At 38.6% G+C, this 13,656-nt stretch overlaps 4 protein-coding genes and 1 non-coding gene across 5 annotated transcripts; 1 reads left to right on the forward strand and 4 right to left on the reverse strand.

Annotated features, from left to right (window-relative positions):
* Nucleotides 1–106: 106 nt before the first annotated feature.
* LOC149008732 (monooxygenase 2-like) lies at nt 107–2,000 on the reverse strand. The gene is made up of 5 exons (XM_089164031.1): nt 1,734–2,000; nt 1,537–1,599; nt 1,118–1,295; nt 804–1,032; nt 107–678 (listed from the first exon to the last, which is right to left on the reverse strand). Exons 1-5 carry the CDS (start codon nt 1,955–1,957, stop codon nt 107–109), a joined length of 1,266 nt encoding a protein of 421 aa, XP_089020157.1. The 5' UTR covers nt 1,958–2,000.
* Nucleotides 2,001–2,588: 588 nt separating this feature from the next.
* On the forward strand, nt 2,589–2,660 carry TRNAQ-UUG (transfer RNA glutamine (anticodon UUG)). Its single transcript has one exon. It is a non-coding gene; the product is annotated as a tRNA-Gln (tRNA).
* Nucleotides 2,661–3,301: 641 nt separating this feature from the next.
* LOC149008734 (monooxygenase 2-like) lies at nt 3,302–5,040 on the reverse strand. The gene is made up of 5 exons (XM_089163361.1): nt 4,817–5,040; nt 4,628–4,690; nt 4,290–4,467; nt 3,975–4,203; nt 3,302–3,882 (listed from the first exon to the last, which is right to left on the reverse strand). The coding sequence occupies exons 1-5, from the start codon at nt 5,038–5,040 to the stop codon at nt 3,308–3,310; spliced, it is 1,269 nt and encodes a 422-aa protein (XP_089019487.1). The 3' UTR covers nt 3,302–3,307.
* A 718-nt stretch (nt 5,041–5,758) lies between these two features.
* On the reverse strand, nt 5,759–8,389 carry LOC149008735 (monooxygenase 2-like). The gene is made up of 5 exons (XM_089163256.1): nt 7,949–8,389; nt 7,721–7,783; nt 7,427–7,610; nt 6,551–6,776; nt 5,759–6,463 (listed from the first exon to the last, which is right to left on the reverse strand). Exons 1-5 carry the CDS (start codon nt 8,152–8,154, stop codon nt 5,910–5,912), a joined length of 1,233 nt encoding a protein of 410 aa, XP_089019382.1. The 5' UTR covers nt 8,155–8,389; the 3' UTR covers nt 5,759–5,909.
* A 1,785-nt stretch (nt 8,390–10,174) lies between these two features.
* LOC149008736 (monooxygenase 2-like) lies at nt 10,175–12,521 on the reverse strand. The gene is made up of 5 exons (XM_089163443.1): nt 12,271–12,521; nt 12,076–12,142; nt 11,753–11,935; nt 11,194–11,422; nt 10,175–10,932 (listed from the first exon to the last, which is right to left on the reverse strand). The coding sequence occupies exons 1-5, from the start codon at nt 12,489–12,491 to the stop codon at nt 10,358–10,360; spliced, it is 1,275 nt and encodes a 424-aa protein (XP_089019569.1). The 5' UTR covers nt 12,492–12,521; the 3' UTR covers nt 10,175–10,357.
* Nucleotides 12,522–13,656: the final 1,135 nt, after the last annotated feature.

Raw genomic sequence — 13,656 nt, forward strand, 5'->3', positions numbered from 1 at the left:
AGAACTAAGCTTATTCATCACCGTTATCAATAAAGTATAATTGAGAAAAAGACAAGCATACTTGATTTCTTTATGTAATTAAGTTTGATCATCAGTACTAGTGAATCTATTCAGTTTTACCCACCTTTTGGGACTCATTGCGCAAGCACTTGCTTGGCAATTTCCCACAATCATAATATATAGAATCAAAGACAAATCTGTACAGAAGTTTAAAGAAGATAATATCCCTAATGAGCTTCATCAACCATCCTGAACCACCTCCTTGTTGAGCCCATCCAGAAAGATAAGACTTAGTTATCAAACCAGCCACTCTCCATTTCCTCTCTAAGACATAACCATTAATGGCTCTGGGAACTTCCTCCGGCACAATTTGCCCTTTCTGCAGGAATGAATTGCCAATATGCCGGCCCAAGACAACAGCATCCTCTAGTGCTGAACAACCACCCTGACCAAGATCAGGGGTCATTGGATGCAATGCGTCACCGGCAACTGTGACATTACCTCTGCTTAGGTTTTTCAAGAGAATGTCCCATGGACACCTAAGTACTAAGGAGGCACATGTTAATGTAGGCAAAGCAGAATGTTTGACAACTTCAGAGTATTTTGGTGGAAAGTCTTTGGCCAAATTTTCCAGCACTAACTTCTGGATCAACAAAGGGTCTACTGGAATTTCATTACCTGAAATAACAAAAACATGGAAGATGGGATTAAAAAAACATTCATGAACATCTCTCTTCAGTGAATTGAACAACTTTATCCATAAGATCAAATTATTATCTTGTAATTTGATTAGGAAAGCTAACCTGCAGATTCTGGATAGTAGAACATGAACCAATAAAGATCATTATCATTGATTGGAACAAAGCCACCCCTTAGGCCTGGTTTTACGAATTGGTGGAGTGCTTGGCTAAATCCATGGCCTTGGGGGTATGCAGATAAGCCCCGAATGCCGTTGCGGCCCGACGGTACTGGAGGCTTGAGACCCAACCACTTTGACACCACTGAGTGCACTCCATCACACCCTATTAGGATCTGTCATTCATTCATAGCCATATGTTTATACTCATTATAAACTACAAAAACAAATTCACTTGCCATCTTTTAAACCTCTACACACCTTTGTTTTGATTATGGTAGTATCTTCTAACTGTAGGGTGGCAATGAAAGAGCCTTGGGGTGTTTTGTTGGATTGTATGGAAACAAGCTTTGAAGAGAAACGGATTGTATCTGGGGGCAATTCCTCTGCAAGAGACTCCAACAATTTTCTCCGGTGAACTACTATAGGTCCATTTCTCCTACATTTTCCAAACAAAAAACACTTGTGACATGGTCATCATTACCCACTTGATTAACTAAATCACCCGAAAAGGTTTCTAGGGTTTTTAACAGTTGAATACCATAATCATTGAAGCAACACTAGAAACTTTTTCTATACCAATAGTAAATTAACCAGTTTCTTATCTGGAGAATCCTAATTAATTTTCTTAATCCTTTGTGTGAAACAAATAAAAACTAGAAAAGCAACAGGCAACACACCCATCAACCCCAGAATAGGAGACCTCTTTAACAGCTCCATCAATAACATTGGTGATTCGACCCCTGAAAACAAAAACAGCAGTTGATCAACCCATACATGAGCAGAGTATTATCTCACAGACACACACCAAGACATGATAGCTAAAAGTAGGAGAAAACCCAAGAAAGGAGGAAGAACTAGTTGTGTGTTTTATTACTTCTGGGTAGCAACATAGAAGGGTGAGAGCTTGTGAGCTACACCTAGAGCTTCAAGAGCAAACCATGCATTTGAGTAGAGAGCAAGGGCTGCTCCAGTGATTCTAAGCTCTTCCCATCTCTCCAGCACTAAAACTCTAACCCCAACTCTCCTCAGAGCTACTGCTGTCGCAAGCCCTGCGATCCCAGCTCCAACGATCACTACATCCTCCTCTCTCATTCCCATACCTTTCTTAAAATTGTGTTGCAGGAAATGGTGTTGAGAGCTACAGAAGATGATCTAGGGTGATCAGTGTTTGATGCAGAGGAAGGGACTTCATTTATAAACTAATTTTATGCATGACTGACATCAAGATTCGTATTCTGGAGGCATTTTTCTGGGGGCTCTCTTAATTTGGGACTGAAAACACGAGTTTACATTTTTGGACACTTCGATCATTGATGGATTATATGTTTTTGTGTGGAGCTAACGGTTATTTCCACGCTTTTTTTTTTTTTTTGGATGATTACGTAGTGATTCAATTGAAAGCATACACATTATCGTTTTTATTAAGAAAATCTCACCATGGAATTGGTTCAAGGAGTTGGCTCAGTCAGTAAAACAATCTTCTCTCATAGTATGAGGTTTAGACCAACTTCTATCATATATATTCAAATAGTTACAAAGCTATCTTCGTGAGAATATAATCAAATTGCATGTAAGCTAGCCCAGATGGATCTCACTTCAATACGAAGCCTTTGAAACAAAATTAATCTAGAAAGGATTTTGGCAGACAGTAATGAGAGAAAGAAATGCTTTGTAATAATTAAAATATGGAAATGGTGGTAAATTTTTTGTGGCCTATAAAACATCAAGTGGTTTCGTGGTGTAGTGGTTAGCACTCTGGACTTTGAATCCAGCGACCTGGGTTCGACTCCCGGCGAGACCTCAGTATCTAGAATAGTTGCAAACAGAGCTAATTGCGAAGGCAATAATTCATTTACTCAACCCAAAGATCAAACGCTCACTTATACAATAAAATTTATTTATTCCGCTAATCTAGCCCAGTTTATGTTGTTTTTCTAGTAATCAGGTTTTATGTGATGTAGTGCTAATGCTTTCATTTAATTTCACTGAGAAACAAATTTTCTTTTCTAACTTTAAAGAGGAGAAATTAAATGAATGAAAATAGTTTTTTTTTTTTTTTTTTTTTTTGAAAATAAGTAACTTGATATTAGAACCCATGACCTCTTTACTAAACGGTTGTGTTTTAGAATAATGTATGTACCGAGACGGTCGAATGTTGTTGCAGATCGTCTACTATATCCTTATCAGAAGTAAATGATTGACCGATTACCACTGTGTGACTGTTAGAACTTTGTTCATCCTCGCCTTCTTCAGTTTCTCAACAGACTTAATCATTACCCCAGCAAACAAACAAACAAAGAAGAAGGGGAAGACCATGGTGCGATGATCAGCCATATGATTGAACCGAATACCAGAATATTTGATTTATTGCCAATCACAGAGCACATTTTCCTTCAAATTGGTGGAGTAAACTCAGTAATTTCTATAAAATTATCAGTAATAATCAGCCTAATCATTCTTATTACACTCCATCTGGGACCCATTTGGCAGGGAAATGCTTGGCAATTTCCCACAATCATAGTAAATAGAATCAAAGACAAATCTGTAAAGAAGTTTAAAGAAGATAATATCCCTAATGAGCTTCGTCCACCATCCTGTACTTCTTGCTTGTTGAGCCCATCCAGAAAGATAAGACTTTGTTATCAAGCCAGCCACTCTCCATCTCCTCTCCACAACAAATCCATTAATGGCTTTTGACACTTCCTCAGACACAATTCCCTTGTTTTGGAGGAATGAATTCCCAATATGTCGACCAAGAACAACAGCATCTTCTAGTGCTGAACAACTACCTTGGCCAATGTCAGGTGTCATTGGGTGCAATGCATCTCCGGCGACGGTAACGTTACCTCTGCTTAGATTCTTCCATAGAAGGTCCCAAGGATATCTCAGTACTAAAGGAGCACATGTTAATGCAGGCAGAAAAGAATGTCTGATAACTTCCAAGTATTTTGGAGGGAAGTCCTTGGCCAAGTCTTCCAACACTTTCTTCTGGATCAATTGTGGATCTACCAGAATTTCATTGCCTGAAATAACAAAAACATGGATATGGTGTGTGCTTATTGAATTTGAATAAGAGAAATGAAGAAACACATTGAGGAATTAAAGAAAAGCTTACTCATGGGATCTGGATAGTAAAACATGAACCAGTAAAGATCTTTATCAGTGATGGGAACAAAACCACCTCTTAGGCCTGGTTTTACAAATTGGTGGAATGCTTGGGCAATACCATGGCCTTGGGGATACACAGAGAAGCCACGAATGCCATTGCGCCCAGAGGTTACAGGAGGCATGAGGCCCAACCACTTCGCCACTACTGAATGTACCCCATCGCACCCTATCAGGACCTGCAAGCATTCATGGCCGTATGTTAATTAATTTATACAAATTCACTTGTACCACATCTTCTATCTGTAATTAAATTTCTATGAACCTTGGCTTTGATGATGGTTTTGTCTTCCAGTTGAAGAGTGGTTGCAAAAGAGCCTTGGGGTGTTTTGGAGGATTGTATGGAAATGAGCTTTGAAGAGAAACGTATTGTATCTGGGGGCAATTCCTCTGCAAGAGTCTCCAACAATTTTCTTCTGTGAACAACTATAGGACCCTTTCTCCTACATTTTCCAAACAAAAAACATTTATTACAGTAACACAAAAATGAACCTTGATCCATTGTCAATTATCTCTTTGTTTTTTTGGTAAACATAATTCGTGAACCAACTAAATAACAAAAATTGGAAAGAAAAAAAAAAAACAAGATAGAACGATCTCTACCCTTGGATCCCGGAGTAAGGGACATCTTTTATAGCTCCAGTTGCAACGTTGGTGATTCTACCCCTGAAAACAACCACCATCACCAATATATGAGTCAGGAGAAAGAGAATAAAACAGGCTATCTCGCACCCAAAAACCGAGAGAAACACAGAATATTGAAGGAAGGAGTTGGTAGTTGTGGTTGATTACTTCTGGGTTGGGACATAGAAAGGAGAGAGGTTGTGAGCTACACCGAGGGCTTCAAGAGCAAACCATGCGTTTGAGAAGAGCAGAAGGGCTGCACCAGTGACTCTAAGCTCTTCCCATCTCTCCAGCACTAACACTCGAATTCCAACTCTCCTCAGAGCTACTGCTGTTGCAAGGCCTGCTATTCCGGCTCCCACGATCACTACCTCCTCCTCTCTCACATCCATCTCTCTGTCTCCCAAAACACTCAAAAGTGAAAGTTGAATTAGTAAAGTTTAGATTCCAATTCTGTATCTCGAGTCATTGGTTATTTCGGTTATTTCCATGCATTTCTTTTTGAATGAATCTCACGATGGAGCAATGCTGATGTCCAATACCTAATTTTGAAACGCACAAAATTAAGACGGCTTGCTTTAGGTTGTTAGTTGTGACTTGTGAGTTGTGACCATGAGCTATGTGCTGGTTTTAAGCTTCTTCACCGTAGGATAGAGTAGGGCTCACATGGCCCTCCTGGAATCCTACTTTTGATTGATTTTGTTAAAACTCAAAAGTGGACTATACCATTATTGCATCGTGGAAAAGCACAAGGGGAGCATATACCACTTTGCATCGGGGCAAATTATCCGTGTTGAATTTGAGTGTGAAACGAACGGTTGAGATTTTCGATATCGACCGTAAGCAGCACTAAACTGCACATTTAATGCATAGGACTGAAGTGAAACCGAAATTATCCAGACTCGAACTCTTACCATTACCATTTTGCACAACCAAATCAAACTAAAACTCTAAAAGAAACTTATCCATGAATCTTAACAACAATTAAAATGCAGCAGGAGTCATGATAGATATTCCATGTCATGTACAAAGTAAGCTCCATATATTTAAATGAAAGAACTTAAAGAAAAATACGATTTTGCTTCAACTTAAGACAAATCAATATCACGAGAAAAAAATAATATACATTTAATTGGAAATGACAAAATCATCTATCTCCATGCCTTGCTACAGAACAAGGAAAGATGTCACACCACCTTCCATAATATGGAATTAGTTACTGGATTTTACTTATACCCAAGGAAATGGGTACATTGAAAAATTAATTCAATGATGGAGGTGAAGAAACATTGGGAAGTTTCCCACAGTCATAAAGTGAGTTCTTGGATAACGTAGGGAAAAGAAGCTTGAAGAATATGGCTTCCTTTAAGGTGTTAATAAAAGGATTTGAACCAGATTGTTGCGCCCAGCCTGAAAGATATGATCCTGTGATCAAACTAGCAGCTCTCCATCTCCTTTCCTTCACATACTCTTGTATGGCTTTAGCTGCCTCTGTACCAACAATTCGTCCATTCGAAAGGTATGAATTCCCCAAGTGTCTTCCAAGGATGACTGCATCTTCAAGTGCAGTACAACCACCTTGACCCAAATCTGGTGTCATTGGATGCATTGCATCACCTGCAACTGTGATACTTCCCTTGTACAAGTTACCATATATTAAGTTCCATGGAGGTCTAAACATCAATGGAGCCCATGACAATCTATCCAAATCATCATGTTGAACAACATCTAAGTATACTGAAGGGAAATCCTTGGCCAAGTTCTCTAATACATCCTTTTGTAGCAGCACAGGGTTTCTTGTAATCTCACTCTCACCTGAAATAAGTGATAATAAAATTAAAAGGTGAAATTAAGTTGAATGAATAGGGGAAAATTAGTTGAAATTGAAATGCTATAACACACCTTTCAATGAAGAATAGGTCATAAACCAAAAGAGCTCATTGTCATTGAGGGGAGTAAAACCAGCCCTTTTGCCTGGTGCTTTGAATTGATGGACTTCTTGCTTATATCCATGACCTTGAGGAAATACTGAAACGCCACGTATACCTGCCCGTTGTGAATCGACTGGTTCCGTAAGTCCCAACCAACGAGCAACCATGGAGTGCACACCATCACACCCTATCAACACCTGTTGCCAACCCCCAAGGTAAAAATAAATTATTTTCGCTATCACCAATAAAATAGGCAGAAATTACCCCCAGGTTATTTTTGAAATTTATATTTATGTTTTGAATGGGTACTAATAAAATTAACGTGGCTAACAGTAAGGCACCATCATGTCAGGCACACTACTCGAGAAAAGTCCAATAATAAACATCTACTTTAAGTAAGATCTCCTTTTTTTTTAATATTTACTATTTAGTAGCATGATGCTTGCATCAATAGATTCCATCAAAATCTTTACTTGACCCAATAATTTGAGTATGAATCACATTTTGCTTTTCTATCACACAATAAGAGTGAAGTCATATATGAAACCGAGTGGTGTCTACATCTGATTCATTTTGTTAGTATTTAAAGGAGAATCTCACCCCCTGGCGGAGGAAAAAACATTAGGGAAGCACATACCCTTTTTCAAAATTGCTTCGGTTAATGGGCGGTCAAACGAGATTTTCGTCCGTCAAATCTAAATTTTTACTGAGATCTTGATCCGACGGACTAAAATGGTTAGCTTGACAGCCCATTAAATGTGCAAGACTGAAGGAAGATCCACCTGAAATGATCCAATTTCTAATAATTTTATATTTTACTTGAAAGTTGAAACAGTGTGGCACGAACCTTGGCCTTAATTTCGGTGCCATCGTCAAGACTTACGACAGCACCAGGAGAAGCTTCATCATCCATGGCGACGGTACGGATAGAGGTAAGCCTCGAAGAGTAACGAATGGTGTCAGAGGGCAATTCATCTGCTAGTGCCTCCAACAAGGCTCTCCTGTGCACTGCCATAGGTCCACTTTGTTTCCTGCATTCGAAAACAGTTAATTAATTGCCACAACTACAATTACCACTTCGATCGATCACCATGATCGACTTTAATTTGCAGGGATAATCGAAAGACAGAGAGCAACTCACTCGTTAGTCGCTTGAAAAGTTATATGTTGTTTAGCTCCTCTGGGAATATCTGTGAAGTACAAACTGTCAAGAATCGCCGAATCAGTCACAAATATTGGAAAACAAAAATGGATCTTTCAATTCGTTCAAATTGATCGCTCATTTCGATGGATCTGTGTGTGCTTGTTTGTTGTGATCTGAATAGAATTAATTGAAGAACAGAAAGGTGAAAATGAAAGGTAAGATTACTCTCGGACGGGGGAATAAATGGAGGTGAGCTTATGAGCAACACCAAGTGCTTCGAGAGCATGCCATGCGTTGGGGAAGAGTGAAAGAGCCGCACCGGTGGTTCGTAGCTCTGCTGCTCTCTCCAAAACCAAAGCTCTAATCCCAACTCTCTTTAGGGCCAATGCTGTTGCTAACCCTGCAATTCCTCCTCCAACTATTACCACCATTGTTATCTCGATCTCTTAAATTAAATCACTCTTGATCTCTCCAGAACTTAATTGATGATCTCTCCAGAACTACGGAATTTAAAACCAACAGCAGCCACAAAGCGTCAGTTCAGAAGTCGTTCACAATTTCACCACGAAAGCGCAGATAAAATCACCACGGAACGCAGAGCCAAACTTGACTTTTGACTTTTTTTTCTTCTGTTTTTTGTAAACTTAATTCAAAAAGCAAGCAAACAACAAATCTTATGGCTCAAGAACCGTCGGCTTTAATTCCTCGGGACAGGCTCTAATGTCACGCATTGAACGTGCATCATCGAAGTTTGAATCAAATTCATCTTCTTTCAATTGACTTTTCAAATGATTCCTTTATTTATCAATCTATATTTTTTTTCTACCAAAAAAATTCTACATTTTTTTTTATTAATTTACAGTAGTCAAATATCTATTTGTCTTTTTTTTATTTGTTGAACAAAGGTAAATTTATATGAAGAAATTTCAAGGACATGCTCGGCGAACAAGAGACTGATCCACAATGAAACGGAGGGACAAACACTAGACACTAGACATATGAAATCGTTTAGCACCCAACGCTAGAAACTCACAAAGCTAGTCCATGTTGTTGTTCTCTCCCGAGTAGGCAAGAACCATTGGTTTGTAGTCAGTGTGGAGACAGATCCACTAGATCCTAAGAGACAAAGCGAGCTTTAGAGCATCCTGTATTGCTTCTAGCTCGAAAGCAGCTGCACAAAAACTAAGGCTTCCAACAAATTTGGCCACTTGGAAAACCTCAATTGGAGTCCATATAAGAAACTAAGGCTTGCAATAGATTTGGCCACTTGGAAAACCCCAATTGGAGTCCATATAAGACAACCATGTCCTCCATGAATGTGCATCCCAAGCTGTATCAGTGTATATATGGTGAGTATTGAGATCTGCAATAGTTTCAAATATACCCTGTCTAAGGGGGTGGTTGGCTATTTGAAATATGGGAAGCCTACAAATTAAACCAGAGAATTGGATTAGAGTTGAGCCGGTATGTGGCTGTGGTTAAGGTCTTTTATACATGGTGTGATGCAAACCCAAGCTGAACCCCACTCCAACCATGGCATTAGACATATATATTATTAATTAATTAATTAATTAATTAATATTAGTTGTCTATGATGGGCTTGGGACTTGGAAACATGGACCTTGATCTAGAAAACCCAATACAATGTATCATGGACCTTGAAAAACGAAAATATCTACCCATGTTTTCTCTCCATTTCGTGTGTTGTATACTACCTTCGGATTTCTTGTGGTGAGTAGTGTTCTGTTGGAGTGCAAGACTTTGGAACCTAATGAGTATTGTATCTTGGAGGGTGAGAACACAACGTCATCCCGGTCTACACCAATAGAGGACATTTCAAACACCTTAAAAGAAAGTGCACTTGTGTATGCCTCAACTCTTTTATTCGTGTATTGTTCTTGATTGCTGAATCTAATTACTATGTGCATCAAACGGATAACAGGTTCCAACTCTAATTAAATTCTTTTAAAATTTCCCCTTCTCTCTAATACTTGTCTAGGTTTGTTGTTTCTGTCTTATACAGTGCTTGTATGTGTGTTTGATCTAACACTAGCATGAGCCAAGTCAGATAGGAAAGGCCACAAGCCCAGCGAACAGAGGGGCAAGGGCAGGCGGAGCGCCACAACCAACACCCCCAAAACCGAGAAAAACGACAAAAAAGAACCCCAGGGGAACCAGGGGGGGGCAAGAAAAAGGGGCAGCGGCAACACAGAGAAGCCAGAGGGAGACAAAAAAGGCCCAGGACAACAAGGCCCCGGCAAAGGCCGGGACAACAACAAAAACAAACAAAAAAGGGCAGAGCAAACACAAAGAAAGCAACAAGGGGGGGGGAGCGGGGGGGGGGGCGAGGGAAAGGGGGACGGTGGTGGGAGTTTGCGCCTGGTGCCGTTGGTTCCGTACCGAGTGTTTTTTTGTGTTTTGTTACATTTTACTGGCGGAACTTCTATAAAAGCAAATTATAAATTTGAAGATACGGAATGTTTAAATGAAACAGAACATATGATAGATGTGTACATACCGTTACAACTGATACTTTCAAAATCATTGACAACAGGTTGATAAAGGTTGAAGAGTTCAAATACATTTGAAATTTGAATTTCATAGGATAGCATAGAAACATGTTCCTTAGTATTCCTAATCAATTTTAGTATGATCATCTGATTCGGAAGGTAAAGAAACACTGGGAAGCTTTCCACAATCATAATTTGTAGCATCAATTGCAAAAAACCTACGGTAAAGAAATTTATAGAAGATGGTATCTCTTAAGAAGTTGATCCATGAATTAGAACCACTTTGCTGAACCCAACCTGAAAGATAAGACCCTGTGATCAAACTAGCCGTTCGCCATCTCCTCTCTTTCACATACCCTTCTATAGCTTTAGCTACCTCTGCAGATACAATCCCCTCATTTGAGAGGAAAGAATTGCCTAAATGTCTTCCAAGCACGACTGCATCTTCAAGTGCTGAACCACCACCTTGGCCCAAATCTGGTGTCATTGGGTGCATCGCATCACCTGCAACTGTGATGCATCCTTTATGTACAGGGCCAAATATCAGGTTCCATGGAACTCTGAACATCAAAGAAGCCCATGTCACTGTTTCCAGATCAGCATGTTGAACCACTTCTAAGAATGCTGAAGGGAAGTTCTTGGCTAAGTTCTCTATTACATATCTCTGTAGCAATTTGGTATCTGATACAATCTTATCACCTGAAATGAAATTGGATCATAAAAATGCCTTGAGTCATTTCTCACCATGATTTTTTTTTTAATCATCATTGATGGATAGCCCATGGACCTTAGTCACCCTACAAGCCAAGCATTGTCCCAGCCCACAGTATCACTTCTTGTGTTCAATAGGTGGGCCGATTCTTGGGCTTGAGAAAACACATCGTGAAGTTGAAACAAGCCATGACCCGGATTTTTTCAGTAGAAGAAAAGATAAAATTTGTTGAATTTGAAGAACTTTACCGTTAAAGATAGAATCGTAGGTGACGAACCAATAGAGCTCTTTATCAGTGAGAGGAATTACACCAGCTCTTTTGCCTTGATCAATGAACTGATAAATTTCGTGCTTATATCCATGGCCTTCAGGAAATACTGCTAAACCACGTATAGATGATCGAGTTGAATCCACTGGATCTCTAAGTCCCAACCAACGAGCAACTACTGAATGTAACCCATCACATCCAATCAAGACCTGTAGCAACCCATGAGAAGTATAGAAGTTACAGCATCACACAGAAGCAGGGGCCTGCAAATTTTACCAAATCGATTCAAGGGTTTCAGAGCGTCAACAATGCAGATTGATTCAAATCAATGGGGTCGGAGTACGTCTGATCGGATTCTGATCTTGAGGTGAAAACACATTGTGAACGGTGGTGTTGCACACTACAGGGGGTTTAAATACCTTAAAGAAGGAACCAACAATACAACCTTTGTGATTGTAGTCCTACAAGTGCTCGTGAGAAGTCCTCAACCACATGATATATATATATATATAAATTTCCATATTTTGAATCAAACGCACCTTGGCGCTGATGACTGTCCCATCGTCGAGATTTATGATAGCAGCGGAAGAATTAGCTTGATCATCCATGGCGACGGTACGGATGGAAGTAAGCTTTGAAGAAAAACGAATGGTAGCAGGGGCTAATTCTGCAGCTAGTGTCTCCAGCAAGGCTCTCCTGTGAACTGTGATAGGTCCACTGAACTTTCCTGCATTTGGATTAAAACTTTCGTAAACTGGTAACCTGATTAAGGGATGGTATTCATCTCATTCATCTGCTCAAAAGTTCAAAAATTCAACATTTTCCTCTGCTTTTAATTCAGGACTATTATAAAGAAAATAACTAACCCGTCAATTCCTTGATAAGATACTTGTCGAACAGCTCCATTAGCAACATTTGTGACGTATCCCCTGTCAAGAATTCCCGAATCAGTCAACACAATTGAAAATAGGATCTTTCAAGTTTCAAGATCCTCTTAGCGTTTGTGTGAAATATAAATTCTAAAATGGAAGGTTAGGGTTAGTGGTAAATTAATTACTTTGGAAGAGGGGAATAAATGGAGGTGAGTTTGTGAGCAACACCGAGTGATTGGAGAGCAAGCCATGCATTGGGGAAAAGTGTAAGAGCTGCACCAGTGGTTCGTAGCTCTGGCGATCTCTCCAGCACTAAAGCTTTAATCCCAACTCTTTTTAGGGCCAATGCCGTCGCTAACCCTGCGATTCCTCCTCCAACTATCACTACCTCCTCGCTGATTTCCATCTTCAAATCTCTAACTCTCTCTCGATCTAGTTTCTGTATCTGCATTCTGGGAGTTAGGGAAGAAGTTATAATTATATATAGAAAACATAAACTAAGAGAATTAACCGTAAGCTTAAACGTCAGCATGACTAATTGAAATTTATTTATTTATTATTTGGATAATGGACTAATTGAGAATTAAACATCGTATTCACATTTCTTCTGCTGCGCTTTTAGCACCAGCCATCTAATACTTTGACATTTGACGAAAGGAAGACTTGGAGATCAAGTAAGATGAGCCTATCGTCGCCACCCATTACTGTTAATCCTTTTTTATTGTTAATTTTTTTTCTTTGTTTATTATAATTAACTTGAATAATGGATGACATATATAAGGATTATTTGCCCATACGTGGATATAAACTACAGATCAGATAATCAAACACTAGAGGACCTCAACGTCTCCTGAAAATCTTTTCCAGATTGAAACAGGAGTAAAGGAGCAAATTGAAAAGTAGAGAATATAATATATTTTTTTTTTTTTCTTGTTTTCTTTTTAATTATTTATCTAATAATAAATATTAAACTCTCTAAGGGCCTGTTTGGTTACATGATAACATGAATCCAAAGATTTCAAATCTCTGGATTCATGAATGTGATATTTATACCCGTTTAGTTGTGAAAATCTTTAGATTCATGAATTCTAGAGATTTGTTTTTTTTACACTAAAAACGTGAATATGTAGATTTATGGGTATCTAATAAAATTCAGAGATTTCATCGCTACCATAAAAATGCTAAATATTTGTACATTCACAAAATCACAAATGAATCCACAGATTTTATTCTACATATTCCGTTAACCAAACAGTTAATTTTATAAATTATAACTCCATATATTTGAAATCTGAAATATCTAAACTCATGTAACCAAACATGTCCTAAAGTAATATTATAAGAAAAAAGATTAATGTTTACAAAACAAGGCCGATATTACTACTAGATACGACTAAGCTGAAATTTCTTTAAACCACGGGCACGATAATTTTTTTACCCTATTGCTTTTCAAAACTATATAAAATATGTGAGATTTTGTGAAAAAATTATGAAAAAATATGAAAAATTAAAAAATAAAATTTATATTTAAAATTTTTCTACAAAATCTCTTCTGTTTTTCCTTCATTCTC

The sequence above is a fragment of the Hakea prostrata genome, chromosome 7, assembly GCF_041222555.1.
Source record: "Hakea prostrata isolate BN-2017 chromosome 7, UWA_Hpros_2, whole genome shotgun sequence".
Taxonomy (NCBI): Eukaryota; Viridiplantae; Streptophyta; class Magnoliopsida; order Proteales; family Proteaceae; genus Hakea; species Hakea prostrata.

Excerpts from the sequence above, each read along its gene's own strand:
- LOC149008735 (XM_089163256.1), bottom strand. The coding sequence starts at position 8,154 with ATGGTGGTAATAGTTGGAGGAGGAATTGCAGGGTTAGCAACAGCATTG. Across the intron at positions 7,784-7,948 it reads ATTTATTCCCCCGTCCGAGA|TTTGTACTTCACAGATATTC; the intron begins GTAATCTTACCT and ends GATTCTTGACAG. Across the intron at positions 7,611-7,720 it reads ACTTTTCAAGCGACTAACGA|GAAACAAAGTGGACCTATGG; the intron begins GTGAGTTGCTCT and ends TTTCGAATGCAG.
- LOC149008736 (XM_089163443.1), bottom strand. The coding sequence starts at position 12,491 with ATGGAAATCAGCGAGGAGGTAGTGATAGTTGGAGGAGGAATCGCAGGG. Across the intron at positions 12,143-12,270 it reads ATTTATTCCCCTCTTCCAAA|GGGATACGTCACAAATGTTG; the intron begins GTAATTAATTTA and ends AATTCTTGACAG. Across the intron at positions 11,423-11,752 it reads GGACAGTCATCAGCGCCAAG|GTCTTGATTGGATGTGATGG; the intron begins GTGCGTTTGATT and ends GGGTTGCTACAG.
- LOC149008734 (XM_089163361.1), bottom strand. The coding sequence starts at position 5,040 with ATGGATGTGAGAGAGGAGGAGGTAGTGATCGTGGGAGCCGGAATAGCA. Across the intron at positions 4,691-4,816 it reads TTCTATGTCCCAACCCAGAA|GGGTAGAATCACCAACGTTG; the intron begins GTAATCAACCAC and ends GGTTGTTTTCAG. Across the intron at positions 3,883-3,974 it reads TTACTATCCAGATCCCATGA|GCAATGAAATTCTGGTAGAT; the intron begins GTAAGCTTTTCT and ends TTGTTATTTCAG.
- LOC149008732 (XM_089164031.1), bottom strand. The coding sequence starts at position 1,957 with ATGGGAATGAGAGAGGAGGATGTAGTGATCGTTGGAGCTGGGATCGCA. Across the intron at positions 1,033-1,117 it reads CTACCATAATCAAAACAAAG|ATCCTAATAGGGTGTGATGG; the intron begins GTGTGTAGAGGT and ends AATGAATGACAG. Across the intron at positions 679-803 it reads CTACTATCCAGAATCTGCAG|GTAATGAAATTCCAGTAGAC; the intron begins GTTAGCTTTCCT and ends TTGTTATTTCAG.